This window comes from Corticium candelabrum, chromosome 14 (assembly GCF_963422355.1).
Source record: "Corticium candelabrum chromosome 14, ooCorCand1.1, whole genome shotgun sequence".
Lineage (NCBI taxonomy): Eukaryota > Metazoa > Porifera > Homoscleromorpha > Homosclerophorida > Plakinidae > Corticium > Corticium candelabrum.
The window spans coordinates 4705311-4724764 of NC_085098.1; the positions used below are offsets into that span (position 1 = coordinate 4705311).

Sequence of the window (19454 nt, forward strand, 5' to 3'; positions counted from 1 at the left end):
ATTTGATATCATTAATGCAACACACTCGTTACAGTAGAGGAACAATGACAGTTCACTAACAGACTCTTAAACCCTTCACAACCTGTCCAACTCATCATCCCCACCACAAAAAAAGTAAATTGAAGTTCCCATAGTCACTAAGTGTTAGACGTCTATAGAAGCATACAGCTGTCTTGCAAATTCAGCTACAACTCTTACTTCTGCATATTTAGGTCAGTCACCAAAACCAACCTTTAACCACAAGAATAACTCGATACAACCTCTCTGCAACACGATGTAAGAAGACACAGAATAAATTCTCTCTGGTTATTTAATATCATAGAAAACAGTTAGTCCACCTCATACCCCAGTATACGAGTAGACATAGCAACCACTACAAAATTGCCCACTGCAGAGTTCATTGTGAGCGTCAAATTTACAAACAGTTAGAGTAATCACAATGATTATCTAACTACTCTCTTAACAAATCTACTAGCTACTCCTCACTGTAATCTTCACCCATGTCTTTCAGACAACGATACAGATACTCGAAAGATGGTCGTTCTTCTGGCAACTACAAAGCAGAATCATCGCTCACAAAACAATAGATAAACCATAATTGGACAACAATTACAACAAACACGTACAGTTAATTAATCCCTCAATCTCTAGGTACTTAGGATATCTAAGTAGCTTAAAATAGGGTACTGTCAGAGAGTAAAGGTACCATAGTGTGATACGTGACAGTGCTAACCAGACATACCTACTATACCACTGAGGCATTGTTTATGGGTAAACTCTAGAGAACTGTGCAGCTTTTGGTGTGCAGCATAGTGAAATCCAAATAGCGAGATCCGGTGATCGAGGCCGTTCATGAAAGTGTTCTTGCATAGAGATGAGTGCCTCGTAAACTGTTAGAAGACGATCGACAACAGTGTCTATTGCCTTCAATGCCAAAGAATCTCATAAACAACGATTCTCTCTAATGTCGTCGGATGAAAAATAAATCGCACGGAATGTAGGTCAGTCTCTAGACAATCTGGAGGTAAGCATGATGGTTTCTACCGTGCATGGAGCGACGGAAACAACAGAGAGACCAATCCCTCAGTAAAGCCCACGTGATCTGATGGCGCACAAAAAAGGCTCCACTTGGCGGATGGAATTCTTGAAACGGCCACGTCAATTTTTAAGTTATGAAACGTTCTTACAACGTACATCTGTCAGGTTTGCACTAGATATCACCCAGATACCCAACTTGGTTAGTGTGGATTTCCCATGAGTGAGCGAAGGCAGAGCCAGCATCCTAGCACATATCTCCAGAATCCTCCTTTAAAGGGGAACTCCAACAGAATACAACCTGATCTCAAATGTAGGCTCCATTGCAAAACTTCGTGCTGCGCCACTCTCAGGCAAACAGCCGCTCAGAAAATGTGGGTTAGGTAGTAGCATGCGTCAGGTTGACAGGTCATTGACGCTAAGCTCCGCCTACACCAAATGATTTGCCTGCATAGCTCAGTTATCTGGCCAGTAAATTACACACAAACTATACGGGAATAGTAACTATAGAGCAATCTTGTGTTTTAAGGCCTTAGAGAGCTCTCTGCAATGAAAGTAGGATGCTAGACGCCGTTTAATCCCAGCAGACTTGACCCTCTCCGCTCACAGAAGATGAGTCTAGCGCAATAAAACTCAGCGGTACTTAGTGTTAGCCTTCGTTCTTTTAAGCTTCGAAGAGATACACTCAAAGGATTCAAATATGAGGTTCTCTTGGAGAGATCCGAGTAAGCAGACACATCCCTCTCAAACAGCGGCTGCGTGGAGTGTTACAGGTGCAGAATGACTTTGATTGAGCCTTAGACTTCTCACCCGAGCGAAATAATGTAGACAGTGTAGCTAGTACTGTAGTACAAAAGTTGTTTACCCCTGCACAGTGTGACCATGCCAATATACCACCCCTTCGTCATTCCCAGATACTCAATCCTCTAGTGCGGCTCATGAGGCATCTAGAAGCCATGTTGATCGCCAAAGCTGAGCACACAGGACCAAATTTGACGTGGACGTAGGACTAGAGAACAACAAGAAGAGGCATGTCTCCCTATGCAGGTCTCTTGAAGAGAATGGCTACGCTTCCTTGACATATTTGAACCTTGTGCGTGTTTCTCCTCGTAGATCAATAGAGCGAAAGCTGATGCTAATTACCATTGTGTTTTATTGCGCTAGCCTCATATTCTGTGAGAGGAGAGGGTCGAGTCTTCTGCGATAAAATGGCCTCTAGCATCCTACTTTCATTGCAGAGCTCTTCTTAAACCTTAAAACACAAGATCCCTCTATAATTACCACTCCCATTTAGTTTGCTTGTAGTTTACTGGCAAGATAACTGAGCTACATAGGCAATTCATTTGGCATAGGCGAAGCAATGACGTGTCAGCCTGGTGCATCCTCCGTACACAACATGCATTTTCTCCGCCACCAAAGCGACAGCTGGCCTAAAAGTGGCTCAGCATAAAGTTTCATGATAAAGCCTACATTTTGAGATCAGACTGTATTTCTGTTGGAGTTCTCCTTTAATTAAACAGTGCACACACGCACACACACAGACACACACACACACACACACAGACACACACAAACACAGACACACACACACACACACACACACACACACACACACACACACACACACAGCAGCAGCAGCAGCAGCAGCAGCACACAATCAGTTGTAACACACATATTGCTATTTGTTTGAAGCAGTGTGCTCATGTTCAATGTGAACCACTCAACTTTAAACACTTCAACTTTAGCCTAACAATTACAAAACCAACAAACTCCTTATTCAATCTTTCTCTTAATTTCTCCACTGCCAAACTGATGTTTTACTACTACAGTCAAACCCCGTTATTTCAACATACAATAACCCGACACCCTCACAAGGTACTCGTGAAACCATTTACATAGTCATTGTGTATTTGTTACTGATAACCGATAATTAACAGTCATGTTAGTGCAGCAGGACAAACGTGGTCGGAATAACGAGGTCTGACTGTACACTATAAAGACTAATAAACCTCAATATTATAACTACAAACTAAATGGTATCATATCATACTTGCTATTGCTTCACAGTCTCTCTTTCAACAAACAGAATTAGAAAGCATGGGAAGTACACAAACATTCCACAAACACAAGCAAACAAGAAATATTTAAAAACATTAATTACAAAATGTCCAACCTCTCTCCATGCTATTTGCATCAACTTGTATACTTCTATAGGACAACTCTTTGGTTTTTCAAGTCGATAGCCATCCAAGACCTAAATTGACACACACACTCTCAACTAGACGAACAAAGCAACTTAGCACAAACCACAAACCTCCTGTAGCACTTGTGCATTGCTAAAAGTAGGATACGGTGTTTTACCACCCGTAAACAATTCCCACATCAGAACACCTGAAAAAAAGACCTTTAGAGCCTTCAAGACAGCTTATAGACATACAGTAATAAACACAATATGACTTGATTATATGCACTTTCAAAGCATTAGTGATATATCATCATTAATTTAGTAGTAGCTTAATGTCTGGTTGTGCTATTGCGTTGGCAAGACTCCATGGAAAATCGTCTATTATTATTAGAATGGCTTCCCTAAATAAACAAATACACAAACAAACAAACACCACAAGCAGTTGATCAAGATGCTTTCGGAATCACCAACTATTTCAGCCTTCAATTTCATGAATTATGTATGACTTCGTAGCTTAGTATTTATGATACACTACCTGAGCTTTCCTTTATCATGTATCCACCAAAATCTAGTATTTCAACTGTGACACAGATACAGCACAAAATAAACCTAAATCACTTCACTACTCCATTCAACCCAAATTAAGTAAAAGTGGGTTAGACTTGATTGAAAACTGAAACTGCAAAGATCTCATTTGTTAAACCAGTGTCATGGGTACAACTGGTCAGACAAGGGGTTTGCTCTGGCTGAGATATATAACGTTTGTCCGGAACTACAAAGCTCGTGAGTTATCACGCCACTTGAAGTATGATTTGCCATAAACGACAGCAAAAGAGCGACCGCTACTGACAGAACGGAAATCCCGGATGTTGTAAAAGTTTCTAGCAACACAAGGCTTGCCTCGTTTCCAGAGCCGTATATCTGCTTGTTTCCAGACTTCCACACCTTTGTCTTGTCTGTTATCAGCGTAAAAATGCAAATTTTGGAACGAGCCTAGCAGGAACCCATGCTATTCACACAGTACATGTCCAAAGTACTAGCCACTGTCTAGGTCACGCACTCGTGCCCAATGACCATAAGAGAGGGCAGAGCCATGAGAAAAGGTTTGTTTGCAACCCCAAACCCCCATCAGTGACGTGACTGGGTGTACCAGTACCATTAAACCACCTGTAAACCAGTTTAGATGTTAGTGGAAACACACCCAAATTGTAAACATTAATAATTTATCAATATATTTTTATTTATCACACCAACTTGGCAACAGACAGAACTGACTTACTAAATGACCAGACGTCTGATTTGCTGCTGAACTTTGCATAGTTGATGACTTCTGGTGCCGCCCACTTAATCGGAAACTTTGTTCCTTCTGTCGCTGTATACTCATCATCTTTCCATACGTGTCTACAGACACCATTTGTGTAAAGCAACAACAACAGTAAAAACTTGATATAAACCTCGCCAAGCCAAAGTCTGCTACTTTCACGCGATTTCTCTCACCAACGAGACAGTTCCTTGCAGCCTAGCAAAATACAAATAAACTCACACATTACGTCCACAACAGCCTTTTTGCAGATCTATCATCATCGCAAAAAAAACAAGAAAATCTGAAAAATCTAAAATAGCTGGGAACTGTGTTATTAATCGAATGCAGCTAAAACGTCTCGGATTTACTGTAAACCCAAACATCACTTTGGCAAAATAAGTAGTTCAAATTACATGCCTTTATTTAAAACTTATCAACATAGTAAGACATGCTCTCTTCAACGCAAATTTACAATTGTCCAAACAAAAGCCTGTCAAGCAAAGACTTGTAGGTCCACAACATTTTAGCTACTTTGTGTAAGCCATGTCCAACCCATAACCAGCAAAGCAGTAGCAGATAACATGTGACGACTGAGTCCTGATACAGTTAGTTCTATGACTAAATGTGTTTGACTAAAACGTTATGATGTGAGGTGTCCACTCTCCACAAGCAAGAAAAGGCTACCATACAATCAATTCAAGCGTATGAACATGCCTATCAATCAATATTGAGTCTGTAGCTAAATAATTTTCTCATTCCACTGTGTTCCACTATTAAGTAGTTACTATGGTTACAAATGTGGCATAAGGTAAATAATTAATTAAAAATTAGTACAACGTTGCTAAACTGCTAAACAAGACACATCAAACAAACAAAAAGACAAATAAACTTGTAAAACTAAGGAGACATGCAATCACAAACACTACCTACCAAATCTCTGTGAATAAATTGTCTTTCTTCCAAGTATTTCATTCCTGATGCCACTTGTGTGCACATGTATACAACTATATCAGTCTGCTCTGCTAATCTCTTGTTCTTCCGAACGTAGTTCAATAGACAACCTACAACAAAAACATCACAACTGCCACCAGCAACTATCATTACAACCAGTCGATTAACCGTCACACATGCAACACGTCAAATCAAATTCAGAACACATACAGCAAGTCCACAAACACTACCCAAATGTATAGTAAATAACACCTTTCAGGGGCCGGGGCATATGTGTATTAAAAAGACAATTCGGAGATTCATTTCAGAGACGTGCGCTAATGTACATTTGCGGCAAAAAAGCATGGATGCATGCACTGATGAAAGTGACAAGAACTGCAACACGAAGTTACAGTTGAGTCAAGTTTCACCGATGGAGCCCCTTCGATGTGTGGTAAAACACCTGTTCATACGTGGTCTGTCACACATAAACACTAGTAAAAGGATAAGGAGGCAAGCAGTACCAGCGTCTGGATCTGTTTCGCCGTCCTCGGCGTCTACCTTGCTTCCACAGAATCACGGACATGCTGTCGATGTCACATGGTATTACACGTGATGGCAAAAAACCCTCTTCAGAATCACGTTAGAAAACCGTTGCCCGCCTGATAAGTATGAGTAAGTCTTAAGTGTTTCAGCTACTGAACAAAACAGCACCCTTTGCAAACTGCGATCTAGGGTACATATTCTAGAAGTTGGAGTTCCAATTAAAAAAGTTAGAAATGCGTCTGATAAAATTTATCATTTAATCAGTTAAAAGCATACGTAAGCATATCTCAATCTCCAAATGCGTCAAATGTCTCAATTAGAATGTTGGTAACCAACAATCAAAGGTGTACGCGGGGCGCAATGTACTAGCACATGTGGCTGAAGTGTTCCTTTTAACTTCAAAAATTCAAAATAATTTTCGGCAATGCCATAATTTATTACAATAAAAAGTTGATTTGAAAATATTGGCTCACTGCGAAAAGACTGGCATGAATAGCATTATCAATCCGGTTGTTGCTAACAAAGAACTCATACGACTTGAAGCTGATTTCTAAAGCCTCATCTTGACTATATTATTGTATGCTCATGCCGCTGATGTAATTAACAAGAAGCCTTAGCACTACAAAAAAATACTTCCTTAAGCAAATACAGTACCATTCACTCAAATACTCCAGTCACTGATATGGTTAACTATTACATACCCAGCTCGTTCAGACACATGCTTGACAAAAAGTACTGTAAATTCACAAATTTTCATATGCAACTAATTTTGGACATTTGACCAGAAGACCTTTCGTATGCATCTTATTTTCGTACAGGCTCTAATGGACAATTTTAGCACACGCTACTACAGTAATTGTTTTGTTCTGTACATGCGTCAGTGTACATGATTCATGAGTTCTAAGCTAAAGCAAAGTAGTATCCATACTTTGCTCACAACAACAGATCAAAAAGAACTACACGTCCTACCACTACCAAGAACATTGCGACCAGCATCCGGGATCCAACAAGAGGACATTGCAGTTGTGCAGAGAAAGTGCTGGATCGACATCACTGGGCAGCCAAGCGCAGAAAGAGAGGACGATATCAAGTTTATGACTCCAAGACTAGGCTGACCATTTGCCCAAGTCATTGAAGAATGTGGACTTTTACGAGAGCACGCGCTCATCTGTAAAAATTGTTGAATCACAGAATCACAAAAGTCAACAGTTCAATCAATCCGCAATGCGTATCCAAAAACAGTTACTAGTATCGGACCAACAACTTGAAATGGTACAACTAAAAATTTAGCACAAAATGGTTGCAGCAGCTAGACGCCTTCTTCTTGCACCAGCATTGGACGAAAAAGTGATGACTTATATTACTTGCATGCCTTGCAAGACAGCAGCTGCGTCGTCAACTGAAGCGTAGTGTTGGGTGCACATTAGGACTAATTCGAAAGAACAAACCGTCACTGCTGCAAAAACATCAACTATCTGGTTCATCTTCTGTTGATGCCACTGCTAGATGTCTGTCTGAGTACTTTCAGAAACAGTTTGAGTTGAGTGACATCATAACGTTGCAAACTGGACATGCTGTACGTAGAGAGTTTCATTTTGGTCATTTGTTGTTGTAAAACCAGTGCATTGTTCAGTTGGATCTTGTGTTGTGATACCCTACATCATCAACATCAATATAGTGCCGATTTGTAATAACAGGTTGTCATCCAAGAAAACTTTTAGTATCCATTTCAATGTAGTACGTTTAGGAGTTGTACAAACAAAACGAAAATAAAATGCATACGAAAATTTGTGGATTTACAGTACATACATGTCATGTATCTAGATTAGAAATGACATACTATGCCAAATGTACACTGAAGTTCAACAGGAGATGATTATTAAAAGAAGGCCCACATATTATGGTACTATAAAGACATGCAACATTTAGACATACAAACTTGATAAAAACAAAGCAAATAATACACTTGATTCAACAAGATATATTAGAAATTTGTTCAAGTGATATGGGTAGCCTTTTCTACTGTACGTGTATGTTGGAAATTACAATACACGTCATCACCTCAATTCCCTAGCCCACACAAATTTCCAGTGAGATAACAACTCCAACAAGACAAAAACACTTCGTTGAATTCTTAAGCAAAAACATGCAGTTTTGAGACACATTGCATGCATTCATTCACATAACAGTGGATGACCAATAACTATTTCTCATTTTTTCTCACCATTGATCATGAGTTCTGTAACAAGATAAAGTGGACCACCTTGAATGCACACACCATAAAGCTGCACAAGGTTGTCATGTTGGAAGTTTTTCATCGTTTTCGCTTCGTCGATGAAATCCTCCTCCAGCATAGAGCCATCTTTCATCATCTTTACAGCCACGGGAGTCTGGCCACGATAGATACCTTCTACCACTCTGCCAAACTGACCACTACCCAGTTCACGGCCTAGTTCCAAGTCCACACGATTGATTTCCCATCTGTCGAGTTCTGGCACACAAAATACCCAATTACTGGTCCAGATCTTAAACTACATTTATTTTATCTTTTTATCCTATCTCTATACATAACAAAAAAAATCATAAATCATACCATGTCCAAAACCGGTAGTACTTGGCGCCAATGAGGAAGGTGGGTTTCGTAATCTTGTTACAAGACCTAAACGACAAGCCTCAATGTTAACAACATCCAACAGTTTAACTACTAAACAGCTAGACTAATAACAGAGAGAGAAAGAGACCTCAATAACAAGCACAAAAAAGACTGAAAGGAAAGATAAATGAACAGATTTATATACAAGAACAAGTGAGTACAAAGACAAAACGGCAGTCAAAAAGACAGACGGGATTTGTAGACAGGCAAGCAGACTATCAGATGACATAGACTGCTCTTCACCTCCTCCGTTGTGTTGATGGTACTCAACAAGCTGAGTGATCTCATTAAACCGATGACGATCAGAAATATAATACTTATTCTGTTCATCACACTTTATGTGGTAATGCCTGACAACATCAGCATGGCTATAACACAAAGCAGTTCAAAACAAACCACAGTAAGCCCAGATAATTAGTTACCTGACACACAGCACACACACACACACACACATGCATGCACGTATGTACAAGCACTCACACATGCACACACGCAGGCACGTGCACGCACGCACGCATGCATGCACGCACACATGCACGCACGCACACACGCACGCACGCACGCACACACACACACACACACACACACACACACACTTGCATACAAACACAAATGCCATCGCTATGCACCCTCACTAACAGTAAAGAACAGGGGTCAGACACATTGAACCTCACTCCAATTACTGATGAGAATACCAGCCACAAGATTTCACCATTTGACCCAGCTGGGCAGTACCAGTTCTCACAGTAAAGAGAATCAGCTGTAGAAAGGGTACTAGTAGAGTTTCATAATATAGGTTACATGAGTCTTTACACTAATTAAATTATCAGTTGCTAATCATCCCAGAGAGTAGAGGCACTAACATCCTTAACAATAGCCCTGGAGAATGTACCACCATCCCCTTAACAAAGAAACCAACCCCGTCTACAACTACTGTGCACCATAACGTCCCACCATGACAACTACTGTGTAACACATTGTCACAGAGTGTGAAATAACAGTAGGACATCAGACATTTCCGACTGAATTGAGCATATGTTCAATCGCCTGAAACAGACATCATGTCCAACCAAAACAGGCATGCGAGACTCAAATCTTTCTGTGAGGAATACTGTTCACAGTGTAGCATGGGCAGTTGGCAGTTGTTCCATGTAACACGTAAACACAACAATGTCTGTCAGCAAACACTCCTGGCTTTCTGTACAATGTTGCTAGGCAGTGTTCTCGCCAGTGCAGCCAGTACCCTCCAAATGATGGTTGGGAGAGGGAAGGGACGTTAGGAGTGGGGAAAACAGCATTTATTGGCGGTTGGAACAAGATTGGAAAGCCTTAGCACGCATAGTGTGGGATCATGAATCTAAAGACAATAGTGGTCTTGATGGTCCTAAAGTTGCTACAGAACAATACACAATCACATTCTCATGTCAGACATCTGGTAATCTAAGGGAGTGCATGGTCTCCTTGTTGGTGTTTGAGGTGTATTTCTGTTGATCCTTCACACACAAAGTGCTAATGAGTGACTGTGGTTGCAGCAGGTGTTCTACAAATTACTGTTTATCTTCAATATCATGTTTTGTACTGTACACCCTTACTCTTTTAGGTCAGCTCATAATTCCAGTTTTAATTAAGTCAACTTGTCATTGTAATAATCTACTGTGTTATCTGTCTGTCTGTCTGTCTTATGTTACATTTGATTCTAAATACAACTAGAGAACAGATAAAGTACTTATATGATGTAATTACCAAATATGTCAACACCAAAACATTTGATGACATCATATTGACAGTTGGCAAAAAATCCTGGCTAGAACACTGTTAGGTAACCAGACTACATGCTGTCAGGCGTAAGACCACACACCTCCTCTCATTGTGCATGTGGCGCTACTTTGTCACCACCAGGATTTCTTCAAAAACGCTAGCTACGCTACACACAGCATCACTGCACATGAAATCAGAACACTTTAATCTGGAAGAGCGCAAACCACACTATGTAATACACTAGATAGCTTACTAGCAGTCTTTAGTGTACACTGCAAATCAGAACACGCTACAAAACTACCTTCTACTCTTTATTTGTGCTGATTTGGCCGCTAACTTCGCTATGCCATGTTCTAGAGAGATGACCTTAATATCATTTGAAACTGCAGAACATTACGCCCCATTTGTATGAGAGCATTCGATTTGCAGTTCCGGCAGTTCTAGAACTACAGTAACTGCTGGAATTCGTGTTTGATTTAGCTCTGAAACTGTTGAACAGTTCAAACTGATTCCGACAGTTCCGTCTAAGAAGCTGCTATAGCTAACAGACTGACACGCCTCTTTTTTGCAAAGTCTGGGAAGAGTGACGGTGCACTATTTTGTAGACAGCAATACTGATAGGTTCGTGTGCCCTATGGCTCTGTTTGAGAAAGATTGTATCTAGCACAAGGTCAACAAGAGGCGCTGTTAGCTGAAGTCACTCTGGTTAGTCGATGAATCGATAGCTGATGAAGCCGTAGTAGGCATTGACATTGCTTCAGCTAGCAGTTCCGGTATATTTATTTTATTCACTGTTATAAGTTTATGTTGGATTGCCCAATTGTTATGCCTTGTGTCCGGCCAAAACTCACTATGGCTGGATATCATGTCTGAAACGCTAGTGAGTACACAAGATCCCCACCATGGCAACTACTGTGCAACACACTATCTCCACCATGACAACAAAAAGATATGTACTGTAATGCATGCTATGACAATGTAGTCAACTCACCACACAGAAAGAGTGTACATTCCCGGTCTACTAGAGTCTCGAACTACAAAACAGCCTTCTTTTCCCTGCATAAAACATTGACTAAGGTTAAATCTAAACAACACTTATCACCGTCACCATCACCTCTGATTTCAAAATGCCCTCAGCCTCTACTCTGTTAAGCGTTGGATGAAACCACCTACACAACACACGATTGTTCAAGACTGCACTTGTCTCAACTAAAACAAAGATCAAATCCAACCAAACCACACAGTATAAACAAACAACATACAAAATGGACAAACAGATGAAGATAAAGACAGACAGACAAACAGACGAACAGACTGGACGAACAAACAGACAGGCAGACAGACAAACGGCCGGACAGAAGGATGAATAGATGGACAAACAGAAGAATGAATAGATGGACAAACAGAAGGATGACAAGATGGACATACAGAGCCAGGCGAACAAACAGAAGAATGAATGGATGGACAAACAGACAGACAAATGGATGGACAGAAGAATGAATGCATAGACAAACAGACAGACCAAAAAACCAACAGACAGAAAGAATAGCAACCACTCTGGCATGCAAGATGTCAGGAATGACTTTGCTATGTCAGACAGACAACCTACTAGTATAAACAAAAAACTCACTCTTCACTCTCTAGACCGACTTTCCGAACATAATTGCTTGGAACAAAACCTTCTTGCCTGCAAACAACATGCATGCACACATACAACACATTCACATAGGACAGCGATGTCTTTGTGTACCCGTATTCATTTCGAGCATTCCACCAATGATCCCGACTCTCATCAATGATCAGTACCCGCTGACCCTAACATGTACACACAAATTTAATTAGTAAAAAGGAAATGGTCAAAGTCATACAATAAGAAGCAACCCTGATGAGTAAGCTCACTAACTCAGCAAGCCGCTCAACAATTGTTTTGTGTACATACCTTGTTTAGAGGCAAATCCCCTGACTCCGTGGGCCGATAGTCGTATATGGCCATGACCTCAAATCCTTGCTGAAATATGAACACCACAAAACATGACTACAACAAGCCAATACGATTTCTCACAATACAATTGTCTCAACCACAAACAGTAACAAAATACATCAAATTTTGTACAACAACCCAACTATAAAACATAATCATCTAATCACAGCTTCTGTACTGTACTAAGGAATACGAAGAGACGTTGTCACAATCAAATCTCTAAATTCAATAATGGATTGAAACATGCACAAAACTTGAAAAGTACACAAGAGAACGAAACATTCCAATAGCGCCAACATACAACCACATGGTGACACACAGAACTGCATTATATAATTATTTACCGTTGTGTCGGGTGTTGGCGGCACTGGCAGCGGAGGCATAGTCTGCGGACCACGATAAGCATCAGGAACATCTACATAAAACATTTGTGTACTGTGAGATGTCTTGAAAGTCAAAATTTGAAATGTTTCTAATGCACACACACGCATGCACACACACACACACACACACACACACACACACACACACACACACACACACACGCGCACACAGAGCTAACTACACACTTACCCCCATTCATACAAGGAACACTGGGTAGAGCAGGTAGAGAATTCGACATATTGGACAGCACCTGCCCGTCGTTTGCCTGCATTCTCGTCATAATGAACGTCGGTCTGCAACCATGAGCTATCTTCGTGCTATGACCACAGCAAGTCCATTTCTTCCCATTCCACACACCGGGATGATATTGTCGACTCAAAGACTCGGGTTGACAGTGAAGACATTCTATAAAATAACAACAAAGAACAGTAGAGCTAACACAGCCAAATCACCAAACAAGATAAAACAACAAAAAATAAAATCTACGGCTGCTTTCAGACAAATTTTGCAAAGCAGTTCGTTCTACATGCCAGTGCATACATGTAAGTCATTTGTAGTTCAAGTGCGGGATACGAGTTCAGTTCGCGGTGAACTAAAAAGGTAACACACTGAATGTCTGAGCGAAATACAAAAACATCAGAGTATGCCAACACCCTGAACCTTAGCCTCAACTTATCCGGTCGCCTCACACAGCTCACGCACATATACTACAGAGGTGTACGCAGTGCTAGGCCAGTCTGGTATCTGGCCATAACCAAATGTATGTTCGCTGGAACACTCAACGGCAGCAGCATCTTCTGTTTTAGGGTATAACTGATTACGAAAATTAATATATTGCTAGTATTGTCTCCAACACTAGCAGTATTCATCACATCATTCACTAGACTGGCAACACCTACTAGCTGACCATATTGCTAAGCCAATTATTACTTGCTGCCTACACCCGTGTACTACCAGAGTTTTCAAGTACAAAGTTTTGCTTTGAAAACATACGTAATTCGACTAAAGCGATCTAATATATTTTGATTCATACCGCGCTACAGGTTACTGAGGTACAGTGCTCTAGGCAAGACAAGATACATATGCATAACAAGTAAACTAGGTAGCAATAGAAGAATAAACATAGAAGAATACACAGAAGAATAAATAAACAAAACGTAATTAAGGTTTCATCCAGCTCTTAAGTCCATGTAGAACAGCACCATGACTATGATTCTTTTCCTTGTCTCATTGTCCACTGATTGTTACAGATTTATAACACTTTGAGTATTACTAGTAGACGTCTGATTGAACACTTTGGCTAATCATTCATGTAACTGCAGCCCTTTCTAAACTATTCTCCACTCACTACTTACCTATTACATTAGCAATCTAGTTGTCATCACCTCAATTAGTACAATTACACATTATAAAGACTTGACTTTGAGATATGCAACAGACATGAAAGAGACAACCAGATGGAAACACACAGACTGAATGAACGGAAACACTAAATAACACTAAATCTAGTTGCAACCTTCTTGTATCAGCCCAATCCATTCTTCTTGTTCACACTGATCACTGGCAATTATGTACAAAGTTAGACCGTCGTGAACAACCTACACACACACACACACATACACACAGAGTCCCCAAATTAGGCAAGTACGCACTCGTTCAAATAAAACACGACAAGACCACTGCACCGCCCTCTACCAAGCCTGCAAACTCAACTCACTTGAAAAGTGAACGGTCTCCCGATGGCGACCTCATCCACTGCCTCGATGACTCTGATAGTCTGTATATCAATGCAGCCCTTCTCGGTTCCTCGTTTCTACACATACAACAACATGGGCTAAAACTTCCTACTTTGGTCCGTCTCAAAGATGCACTCAGGACTCAATCAACACGACGCGCAATCGACCCGCTCCGCCACCGCTCAGGCGTGCAAGCACCTGTCACTCCATCAAAACGGGAGCAAAGCGCTGCCGTCGTTCATCTCCCTTCCGCATGCGCACCGGCACTCTCTCTCTCCTCCATTTCTCTCCGCTCACTGAGTGACTGACTGGTGTGTGTGTGTGTGTGTGTGTGTGTGTGTGTGTGTGTGTGTGTGTGTGTGTGTGTGTGTGTGTGTGTGTGTGTGTGTGTGTGTGTGTGTGTGTGTGTGTATTGTAACCCAACCGGTTACAGAGTCATCCAAGAGAACGTCGAGTGCTCGCAACAACACTTAGCGTGCATTCCTCTCTTTTTGTCCGGGTGTTGCCAGACCGACTGATTGCATGCACGACGCCAAGTTGCAAACCAAGTGGCTGTGGATATCAATCGTTTTGCACTGATAAACGTTACAAGCTCCAGCGCCCTCCCCGACCGTCTGTTGTCCCACTGTTAGGCATTGCTACGGGTTCTAGCATCTAAAGGGACCCCGCTCGCACACCCGGTTACCAACCTCGACTGTTCCTTCGTAGTACGACAGGTGATGCGGTGTAAGAACGAAGACGCGCTGTTTGTAGTTGACCGGGCCCATTCTGCTCTTGCCCTGCGACCGTTTGGTCATCAGCGACACCTTCAGCTCCGAGTAATCGGCCATTTGCGTCGTCAGACGACGACCGAGATGCTATTTCCCACCGCAGTTCCGCGTGCAAGCGCCGGACGAAGCGAACGGCTCGAGCTAGAGTGGTAGTCGAGTGAGAAAGAAAGTCAGACACGGAAGCACGGCTCGTCACGCTCCTGCCACGCCGTCGAATGCTCTGGGTGTGTCGTCGCTAGACGCAGCAGTCGTTTGTTACGCCACCGGGTCGACGTCTTGGACTTGAGTTGGCTCGCTGTCGATGCTGGAGAGAATACTTATCTTTACGGCTGTTAGCATCCGGGAGACTGATTGTTTGTGTTCACGTGAGTAATCCGACGCTAAAGTTCAAAAATTGAGATCGTTTTGAAAGTATACACGACGATTTAGTAATTGTATGCTACGTCGTATCGAGTTGGTTTCGTTAACATAACGTTCGAGCAATTTGTTCGATTTTGCGGTCACGTGAGAATCTGATTATCCGGGATGTTTCGTAGTCTACTCACAGGTGATCATGAACGAGGAGAGCGCTCCGGCAGCTGAATCGTTGGACTCCGACTTGCCAGCGATCGAACAAGACGACGAGCTGTCGAGCAGTCAATTCGGTCGTCTAACAATAAACCAGGCTAGTCACGTGGCCTCGCTTGCCGTCGACGAATCTGCATTCCAGAATGTCAGTTTGACAGTAGCAAGTGCGCAAGACTCTCCATCGTCGTCTAAAACAACAGACCCGAATGCACTATCGTCACAATCCGGAGCCGCCGCCGCCTCGCTCGCCTCAACCTTGGAGCGGTCCGACGGACAGGATGATGACGTCAGAGAGGAGGACTTCGAGCTGTCACATGGCTCACTGGATCTCCGACGGAGAGAAAGAACGTCGTCAATCGACCGTTTTCGCGACTGGAGCGTGTCGACGTACAAAGTCACTCGCCAGTTTCTCTCAGAACGCTTCGGCCGCGGTTCGCGGACCGTCGACACGCATATGGAGTTCCAAGTGCAGTCACTGCGGGACATACAGCATAAGTACTCTGATATTATCCGGGTCGCTCGCCAGCTGAGCGCTCAGCTGTTCGCCGTATTCCAGACGCATCGTGTACTCGGTGATACATTTGGTGAATTATCAGCCAAACATACTGATTTACATGATGAATTCAAATACAATAGTGACACACAGAGGCTGCTGTATAAGAATGGGGAGACTCTCCTCAGTGCCATTAATTTCTTTATTGCCAATCTGACTACTCTTTGTACGAAGACTATGGAGGATACTTTGGCAACTGTGAAGAAGTACGAGGCGGCTCGTGTGGAGTATGATGCATATAGGACTGATCTTGAGGAGACCGAGAAGGTGGCGGTTACGACTGACGCACAGAAAGCGAAGTTGGAAATGACGAAGCAGGAATTTACAAAACACAGACATCATTTCGACACTCTACGTCACGATGTGTTCGTCAAACTTCGACTCCTGGATGAAAACAGGGTATGTGTGTAATACGTTGTGTTGCTGATATTGACAGCAGACGGACAAAGATGACACAGACTATCTTTAATTATGAGCCATGAGTCTAAATTATTAGCGATTATAATAGAATCTGGCACAGGTGGACAAGCTCATATTGGGTGGTGTTTGTCTGCATTGAAACAAGGCAGTAGGAACTAAATTTGAAGTGGTGCGACGTAACGTGTGTTAGAAGGCGTGGCTACATGTTAGAAGGCATGGCCATGTAGCATGCGTTGCTGCCAAACATGTTAGTAGACCTGAACCTACCAGACTGACACAAAACAGCTGAAACGTTTGCAAACACATTGTAAAATGATTACCCATCTCAAAAGTTCCAAACAACGTTGATCTGTGTATTCACGCATTACATACATAAGTGGAGTATATTGGTGGGAGAAAGGAAGGGAGCCGGATTTTGTCCGTGTATACTTACATATATGTGCATGCGTGGGGTGTAGCCTTGCGAACACAAACTGTTCCAAGTGAGGTCTGCTCGGCAAGCAGGCATTTAGAAATTGTGTGTGTGTGTGTGTGTGTGTGTGTGTGTGTGTGTGTGTGTGTGTGTGCGTGCTTATCAGAGGGCATAGTCGATTGAACGGTAACGGCTCTTCCTGTCTTCGTGTTTTTCAGGTCAAGGTAATGAAAAAGCAGCTTTTATTATTCCACAATGCAACTTGTGCCTTCTTCTCTGGCAACCAGCAAGCTCTAGACCAAGTTGTGAAAAGCTTCCACACCAAACTTGAAGTCAGATCTCAAGCGCAAGCATCATCATTTCTCGAGACCGAGCAGAAATGATGACAGACATCTAGGATTGTGTTTGTAGTGCTTTCTCAGTCTGGATTAACAAAACTGCTGATGCATAACTAGCGTTACTTCGAACGATAGTGATAGTATTCTGTAGCAAATCAATGAATGCCCCATGCTGACTGACTTTAGGTGTCATAAGTTTAGTGACCCACCCACGCAGCTGCGCAGTCTGGTACGCGAGGTCTCCTAATGGCGGAGCCTGTAGTTGACTGGTTGAGTCTTTCTCCTGCTCTCTCTGCCTCTGTGCTTCGAACGATCGATAGGATGGGTTTCAAGAGCATGACTCCCGTGCAATCCGCGTGTATTCCTCTCTTCATGTCTTACAAGGACGTCGTTGCCGAGGCTGTAACAGGCTCGGGCAAAACGTTGGCTTTCGTCGTGCCTCTACTAGAAATCCTACTCAGACGTGAAACGCCACTCGGCAAGAGAAGTATAGGAGCAATCATAGTGTCACCGACTCGAGAACTAGCCACGCAAACGTTCGACGTCCTCAATGATTTCATCACGGACATTCAATGTTTCTCGAGTCTGCTGACCATCGGTGGCGGCGACCCGACTGTCGATTTGAACAAGTTTCGTGAGCACGGTGGAAACATTCTCGTTGCTACTCCCGGTCGTCTCGAGGACATGCTCAAACGCAGCAATCGAGGTGATTGTGGCGTCAACTTGGCTTGGTGTGTCAAAGAATTGGATGTGCTCGTCTTAGATGAAGCGGATCGTTTGCTAGATATGGGATTTGAAACTTCTATTAACACTATTCTAAGTTATCTACCAAAGCAGAGACAAACCGGCCTCTTCTCTGCGACGCAGACTTCGGAAATCGAGGCTCTCATTCGAGCTGGGTTGAGGAATCCTGTTCGAGTGACGTTAAGGGAAAAGAGCAGTTTAGAAAACGTATCGCAAAGGACTCCTACAACACTGAAGAACTTCTATCTTGTTTGTCCCGCCAATCAGAAGTTCTCTAACCTTGTTGCGTTTGTAAAGAAACATCGAGGAGAGAAGGTCATGGTGTTTATGAGTACGTGTGCTTGTGTCGAATACTTTGCTAAGGCCCTGAATTGCATCTTGAAGGAAAAAATGGATGTGCTGGCTATTCATGGTAAGATGAGATCGAAACGTCAAAAGATATTTGCTCGGTTCAAATCCATGGGTTCCGGCCTGTTGCTCTGTACAGATGTGATGGGTCGTGGAGTTGATATTCCGACTGTCCACTGGGTTGTGCAGTATGATCCACCGAGTAGTGCGACATCATTCGTCCATAGATGTGGACGGACTGCTCGCATTGGAAATGAAGGCAATGCATTGTTATTTCTTATGCCCAATGAGGAATCGTACATTCCCTTCCTGTCACTTAATCAGAAAGTTCCAGTTGAGGAATTCTGTGACGACCTTCCCCAACCTGTTCCCAATATGGTGGAGAAACTTCGTAAGCTGGCATTGAGAGATCGAGACATTCTTGAGAAGGGAACAAGAGCTTTTGTTTCATATGTCCAATCATACAACAAACATGAATGCCGGTTAATATTTGATGTCAAGGAGCTGGATTTTGGTTTACTTGCTACAGGATTCGGTCTTCTGCGCATGCCCAAGATGCCAGAACTAAAAGGCAAAATAGTTGAGACTTTTATGTCATCTGATATTGACTTGGAATCGGTTGCCTATAAAGACAAGACTCGTGAAAAGCAACGACTGGAAAGGAAGAGGAAAAACGAAGCTGGAGAAAAAACCGAGACCAGTAGAAAGAGAAAGAAATCAGCTACCGTGGCATGGTCTAAACAGAAGGACAAGAAAACTGCAAAAGCAAAGAAAAAATTACAGCACGAGAA

At 42.4% G+C, this 19454-nt stretch overlaps 3 protein-coding genes across 3 annotated transcripts in view; 2 read left to right on the forward strand and 1 right to left on the reverse strand.

Moving 5' to 3' along the window:
* Positions 1 to 221: 221 nt before the first annotated feature.
* LOC134189716 (tyrosine-protein kinase Tec-like) lies at positions 222 to 15624 on the reverse strand. The gene is made up of 19 exons (XM_062658076.1): positions 15201 to 15624; positions 14493 to 14588; positions 14292 to 14373; positions 12965 to 13180; positions 12736 to 12806; positions 12350 to 12418; positions 12161 to 12225; positions 12041 to 12097; positions 11525 to 11579; positions 11402 to 11466; positions 8896 to 9020; positions 8593 to 8658; positions 8224 to 8490; positions 5454 to 5584; positions 4675 to 4739; positions 4500 to 4621; positions 3350 to 3426; positions 3209 to 3289; positions 222 to 553 (listed from the first exon to the last, which is right to left on the reverse strand). The coding sequence occupies exons 1-19, from the start codon at positions 15339 to 15341 to the stop codon at positions 476 to 478; spliced, it is 1929 nt and encodes a 642-aa protein (XP_062514060.1). The 5' UTR covers positions 15342 to 15624; the 3' UTR covers positions 222 to 475.
* A 183-nt stretch (positions 15625 to 15807) lies between these two features.
* Positions 15808 to 17745, forward strand: LOC134189719 (arfaptin-2-like). The gene is made up of 2 exons (XM_062658080.1): positions 15808 to 16800; positions 17452 to 17745. Exons 1-2 carry the CDS (start codon positions 15835 to 15837, stop codon positions 17614 to 17616), a joined length of 1131 nt encoding a protein of 376 aa, XP_062514064.1. The 5' UTR covers positions 15808 to 15834; the 3' UTR covers positions 17617 to 17745.
* A 38-nt stretch (positions 17746 to 17783) lies between these two features.
* LOC134189717 (ATP-dependent RNA helicase DDX55-like) overlaps positions 17784 to 19454 on the forward strand; it is a 2012-nt gene continuing 341 nt past the window's right edge. The window contains exon 1 of the mRNA XM_062658078.1: positions 17784 to 19454. This exon is cut by the window's right edge and continues 341 nt beyond it. Within this exon, the coding sequence (XP_062514062.1) occupies positions 17818 to 19454 (1637 nt within the window). The 5' untranslated portion in view covers positions 17784 to 17817.

Bases quoted from the DNA above. Each gene is read 5' to 3' on its own strand.
- LOC134189716 (XM_062658076.1), bottom strand. From the start codon at position 15,341: ATGGCCGATTACTCGGAGCTGAAGGTGTCGCTGATGACCAAACGGTCG. The intron at 9,021-11,401 runs GTGAGTTGACTA...TTTGTGTTATAG, and splicing joins ATGTACACTCTTTCTGTGTG to CCATGCTGATGTTGTCAGGC. The intron at 8,491-8,592 runs GTATGATTTATG...TTTGTGTGCCAG, and splicing joins TACTACCGGTTTTGGACATG to AACTCGACAGATGGGAAATC.
- LOC134189719 (XM_062658080.1), top strand. From the start codon at position 15,835: ATGAACGAGGAGAGCGCTCCGGCAGCTGAATCGTTGGACTCCGACTTG. The intron at 16,801-17,451 runs GTATGTGTGTAA...CGTGTTTTTCAG, and splicing joins GACTCCTGGATGAAAACAGG to GTCAAGGTAATGAAAAAGCA.